This window comes from Pterocles gutturalis, unplaced genomic scaffold (assembly GCF_000699245.1).
Source record: "Pterocles gutturalis isolate BGI_N339 unplaced genomic scaffold, ASM69924v1 scaffold21336, whole genome shotgun sequence".
Lineage (NCBI taxonomy): Eukaryota > Metazoa > Chordata > Aves > Pterocliformes > Pteroclidae > Pterocles > Pterocles gutturalis.
Window position 1 is genome coordinate 11,802 of NW_010098409.1, and position 6,293 is coordinate 18,094.

Here is a 6,293-nt window from a genome sequence, read left to right on the forward strand (position 1 = left end):
TCTGACATTTGGAACACCTTGTTCTCTAATCTTCAGCAGCAGTTGTTGGTTTAACTTCGCCTTGAGGGGTAAACCAAAACATTCCATTCAAAATTTTTTGTTTTCCATGAAAATAATGACTTTAATAATCCTGAGTATTCTCACTAGTCACATCGATGCCTGGCCCTATTCCGAAACCTTATTAGTCCCTTTGGTACTTTGTGGCTGTGAACCCCATAGGCTTTTCTGTGCCCTGTGTGAAAAAAATACTTCTTAATGCCAGTTTTCACACCTTTCAGTGTCCTTCAACATTCACGTCTTGTTCTGTACAGAGCTGAGAAATGTGTGTGTGTTGGTCACCTTTGGAATAAAGGAAGGTGCGTGTATTGTCACACGTACCTAACCGCAGAGCTGTGCTACAATATTGCTCTGGTCCTGCCATGGAAATCAAGTGATTAAGAAGGTCCATTTTACAAAGGACAGGGCTGAGAGTTCCCGCACAGTGACATGTTGCTAAAAATAGCCTTCTGCCAGGCAGATACATGTATGTGTCTGAAATTACCTTGGGCTTTGCCCTTTGGTTTTGTGGGACTGATGATGGGAGTGGCATGTGGAAGAGTAGAAAGGAGTTTGTACAAGAGGATATAATTGGAGTCTGCTTAGGGAAATACTATTGCAGTCGTCAAAACTCCCTAAGTTGACTTGAACAAGCAGGATTTTTGGAGATCACAAAAACAAGACAGTGGGTTTTTTTTCTTGAACTGTTTTCATCCCTGTGTTGTCAGTGTTCTCGTTTTCTTCCTTCTTACATTATTTATCTGCACAGTTGGCTTTGTCTTCTTCTGTGGGAAATACCTGTACACTACTCTCTGCATTTCCAGTATCTCATTATGTTTTGCAAGCTTGCACCCAGAGCTTGCAGTCATTTCCACACAGGCAGATCTTTGCTTACAGTGTGCTGCTATGAGAGAATTTCATGATTCTGAGCCAACTGAAAAATGAGTATTCAAAATGTTATGAGTTTAAGCCTGTCCAGGGTAAGGGGTGTTTTTAGTACCTGAGGCACAAAATAACACCTTTATACTTTTCCCAGCTTTGTGAGTGATAGTGGAATAGCAGTGGTTGAGAGAATTAGCTCCTTTGTCTCTTTTTGCCACTAATTAGGGTGAAATAATAAAGCCCAGGTTTATCTCAGCAGTATTACAAGTCTTAGAGGCCAGCCATTTGGGAAAAGAATTATATACTTACAGTCTTTTTTTCCTGCTTGGAAGTGTGAAAAAAGAACAAGGCACTGAGCTGCAAGGGAAAGGTTCAGGGTTTTTCTTATTTTCTTTTTTTTTTTAACAGAACAACCACTTTTTGACTGCTGTGCTTTGGAAAAATCCCCATTTTGTGGAAGATACTAGAAAATGAGTACTTAATAATTCACCAACTGCCAGTAATGGTGCAGCTGCTGTGGTACTAACTTGCCAAGTTCAAGAGAACCCAGACATTTTTATTGCTTGAAAACACAGGCTGAATTCTGACTGCTGTGGCTCTTATATTGCTGGGAGAGCTGTGCCACAGTGGGAATTTTGCCAGAGTTCTGCTATTTCTATCCTCCAGCACTGGACAGTGGTAGCAATCCTACCGCAGAGCTCGGGATTTGCAAAGCGAGAGATGCAGTGCAGATGAACCACTGCCTGCCACTGAATTTTAAGTACCACTGAGATCAGGCTTGCTCTGAAGGAGATTAGATCATACACTTCCTAATAAAATGCTAATGGGTAGATATCTGTGGCATCTCTGGATTGCTCACAGTAGAAAAAGCATGGCAGTAAAACAACAGTGAGAATTTTTTGTGGTAGAGATTGAAGAGCTAGTGAAATAGCAGTGTCACAGAGACAGCAAAACCTTAATGACTGTGAGGACAAAGTGTTTTAGTCAGAACATTCAGAACTACATCTTTGAACTAAAACTCTTAGAACTCTAAAAGTAATGTTAATAAAACCTATTTAATTTTAGCAATATGCTAGCAGTTTGAGAAGTCTTTGTTACAGATTAAACAGAGAGGAAAAAAAGAGTCTGGAAGGGGCTCAATGCAATAACAAAAAGCAGGAACAGTAAGCAAAACGTCATCTTCTTGGCTCTCTGTAAGAAGAGAAAAATAAGTAAGTAAGAGGCAACCAAAATTTTGAGAAGGGCTTTTTTAATGCTTGCAGAGAGCACCGAGCTCTGCAAATAAAGGGTAAGTGTACTGTTTCACTTCACTTCATGAAGTGTCTAGAGTATTATTTACATGAACAGCAGTAGGGTGTGGTTGCAATAATTAGACATTAATTTTGCTGGAGACATTACAAACCATTAAAAAGACAAAGAAGAGGGAACAGAAGGTAATCTAGTCTGCTTGTTTTTTTCTGTCAAGGTATACGAATGCTGGATGGAATAGTCACTGATGCTATTGAAGCCAGTTCCATCGGTTTCAATCCAGAACATGTGGATATTTACAGTGCAAGCTGGGGCCCTAATGATGATGGTAAAACTGTGGAGGGGCCTGGGAGACTGGCACAGAAGGCTTTCGAGTATGGGATAAAACAGGTATGATACTTCAGAGAAAGATACAATAAAATGTGTCAGATAACGGAATTTTAAAATGTTTGATATATCAGGGAAGAAATTAAAATGGTTTGTGCTGTCTTTGCTCAAACATATTTGAAAAGGAGGAGAAGGATTGTAATAGTACAGGTCAGAGAAATTAGCAGACAGAACAGGACTTTTAAAAAAGCACCATTCGAGCTTTCTAAGCTGTTTTTAAGCTGGTGTTCTCCACAGATAAGCTTTCTTTTTCCATCCTTACTTTTGCTGTTTTTTTCTGGCCCTACCCCCACCATTCTCTGCTGCTTGTTTTGCACTGATCAGTAATCGGATTTCTGCACTGAAAGTGTATAAAATTTAATACAAAATTTCTGCTTTGTGAATATTTTGCTATGTGAAATAGTGATGCATTTTAGCACCCTGTGGATGGGCTTGTGTTGGGTTAATTGCATTTGTTTATAAATCGGTGCATATCATGATCCAATTAGCATGAAGATAGTAAAAATTCATGAATAAGAGTATTGGAGACACTGTTTTTACAGTTCTTTTTTGTGCTATCCTCTTTAGATCTGGTTGGATGATAAGTAGGGTGCACACGGAGAGCTACTGGAGGTGTATTGATGAACTACTCTTGCTCTTACCAGTGAGGTGAAAAGATATCTAAAGATGGACAGAGACTAATATAGAAAGGAAGACTGAGTCAGAGATAGGAGTGGAGAGAAATGGAGGAAAGCTTGAAAGACAGAAGCAAAGAGAAAGAGGATTTTGGAAAAAGGGCAGTTAATAGCAGACAGAAGGTGAGAAGAAGAGAGAAGACTCTGGCAGCTGACAAACATACTGTGAGGAAAGAATGGAGACCGAGAGGAGTGGGCTGGTGATAAACAGAGATCTTAAGTCCATTAAGTACTTAGGCAGCAAGAGAAGAGGGAGAATTAAAGGCAGTAATTAGGGAGTTAGTGTCAGTGGTCTTACTCTGAAAAAGGTTGTTTGATGAAGAATGTATCAACTTGTTTTATTTCTTAAGGCGAGCAAATTTACCCATTAATTTGTCAGACCTTTTTCAAGGACCTGGATGGTCTCCATTACACTTAGGGTCAGCCTGGTAAAGCACTTAAGTCTATGCTTAGCCTTAAGCATCTGAGAGGCATTAGTAGCACTCTTAAGTGAAAACAAAGCAGATGTTTACATATACCAGGGCTTTTCTGGACTACAGCCTTTATCCTCAAAAGAAGATACTTCATTTTCTGTAATTGATGTGGGTTGTCCTTCCCATTTTAGGAGTTTTATCACAAAAAGTACAGCTTATTTTTTAGTACAGCTTATTTTTTCTATTTTCTTTATTTTTAATGATTTGAGTGCTGCAAATGTCTTAGCCCTTGCATGAATAACTTCAAATCTCTTCTGTCTGGGATGATAAAAATCCATATTTCAGCTACTGTTTCCAGTGAATGTACATGTGTTAATAATGAGCAACATATAAACTTTTGCTCTTCACATGAAAAAGATTTTTTTCATCTGAAGGACTAGCACAGTTTAAGACTTAACAGGGTGATATGTGTTTCCTCTATGATGGTTTACATGCTGTCAGCTGTCCACATCAGTTGTGAGCTGCTTGCTCACTCATTACACACTGGAGACCAGAGCAGGGAACGAACATGTTTGTGTCTGGAGTCTGGTTGTGCTAGCCCACAGACCTGTAGGAAAAGGGAGAGGTTTCAGTCAGATGTGCTTGCTGGTTCACTGTGTTTCAGCAAGTGAATGCCAACTGTGTAAGGCTGCCTTACAAAAAATGAATTGGTGGAAAAGTCATATCATGTACATCACTCGTACAACTTACCCATACCTCTGTGATCACAGGAAAGGTGACTGAAATAATCACTGATAAACTTGCCATTATTAAAAAAAAAAAAAAAGATATTTTTTCATAGAAATGTTCAGGACTAAAACATCAGCTTGGGGGAAGACTTACCTGTTGAGCACAATCTCTGTTTTTAACTTAAAAACCTATTCTGAGGAAAGTTGGTATACCTGAAACACTAAACCTAAACCAGTCAGACTTAAGAGATGTACTGTGGAGTGTGAAGTAGGATACCTCCAGTAGCTGGTTTCTTCTGTCTCTGTCTTCTACAGTGCTTATGTAAAATTGTCCTTTTCTACCTGAAACTGTTTGATATATTACACTTTTTTGGAGGGAGGAGTTGTTAAGAACACATTACAGAGACTGAAATCTCTTTGATAACCACTCATTTCCATTTCCTCTAGGGCCGAAGTGGGAAAGGCTCAATTTTCGTATGGGCTTCAGGGAATGGAGGCCGGCAGGGTGACAACTGTGACTGCGATGGCTACACTGATAGTATCTACACTATCTCCATTAGCAGTGCTTCTCAGCAAGGCCTTTCTCCCTGGTATGCAGAGAAGTGCTCTTCAACTCTGGCCACAGCATACAGCAGTGGGGATTATACTGACCAAAGAATTGTAGGTTGTTTTTACCAGATTCAGAACAAACATAGAAATGTATTATATATGCAGATTGCAAGAGAGATCTCTTGAATACTTGTTTTCAAGTGCTTGCCTTACATTATGTGTTACGTGCTTAGTACTTTTGCCTTGAAACATCGAGGGATTTGTAATCCAAAAAGTGGTTGTATTCCTGGAACATCTTCTACTGTAAAGCAATGGGTAAACGAAATGGTTGTGTCAATGCAGTTAAATCAGCATGCTGAATTTGTCTGCTGTTTGTGTATGAGAGAAATCTGTGCATGAAGTCTGATATTCTTCAGAAGGGGCAGATGAAGAGATGTTTGGAGTAAAAGGAAAAAGAACCTGTGAAGCTGGTGTACCGTATGAGTCAGTACCTCTGGTACACCTTGCCATTTAGCTTTTCTAAGATTGTCAGCCCTTGAGTTCCTACTTACGACAGCAACAATAGTGCTTCCAAACCTGTAAAAGGTACTCGGCGAGCAGGCGGATCAGTCTGTGTGCCTTCATTAACTGTGCAAGAAATAACTTGTACTGAAGAAAATGCTGTGATAAAATAATGATGAAGTACCTATAATTTCTGTTCAGCCCTGGTGGATGCTAATTTTACAATAAACTACAGTGATGGGGATTAAAACTATGTCATTCCAAGTTAGCCAGGAGATCAGTCCTTCCTAAGTGGCTTCTCTTCGTAGACGAAATCTAGATACATGGGCAGATGAGTTTGGTATTTAATTTCCAAATAAAGCACATGTTTCATTGCAAATTATAGTTCTTCTGCTGAAGAGGGAGCAGAACACCAATACTAATCCTATGAGTAATTTTCTAGCAAGCAGTAATTTAAAATATTCTAGGCCAAACACAATGATCTGTTTTTATGATTCACCAGGAAGCCTGAAACACTTATTGTGAAACCTTAGAATAAAATAAGATATTCAGTGTGGGAGTATTGTGTTCCAACACAAAGCGTTTTGATACAAAAATTATAGTTGAAGCAAAATGAGTGGATTGAAATATGAACAGATTTAAACTTCCATCACTTTTTCTGCTGGTGAGGAATGTATTAATATACACTGAGTAAAGGATACGTGGTTATGTTTGCGAGTGTGGATGTGACTGTATTTACAACTGTTTATTCGTGCAACCTGGGTTTTTTTGGGGGTTTTTTTGTTTTTTTTTTTCTGTCAGACAAGTGCTGATCTTCACAATGAATGTACAGAGACTCACACTGGGACCTCTGCCTCTGCGCCACTGGCAGGAGG

General features: G+C 39.2%; 1 protein-coding gene across 1 annotated transcript in view; it reads left to right on the forward strand.

Annotated features, from left to right (window-relative positions):
* The window catches only part of PCSK1 (proprotein convertase subtilisin/kexin type 1), a gene marked incomplete at both ends in the record, with an annotated part of 18,667 nt that overhangs the window by 11,105 nt on the left and 1,269 nt on the right, over positions 1-6,293 (forward strand). The window contains 3 exons of the mRNA XM_010072905.1: positions 2,384-2,556; positions 4,816-5,028; positions 6,220-6,292. Of these exons, the coding sequence (XP_010071207.1) occupies positions 2,384-2,556; positions 4,816-5,028; positions 6,220-6,292 (459 nt within the window). The remainder of the gene's footprint in view (positions 1-2,383; positions 2,557-4,815; positions 5,029-6,219; position 6,293) is intronic.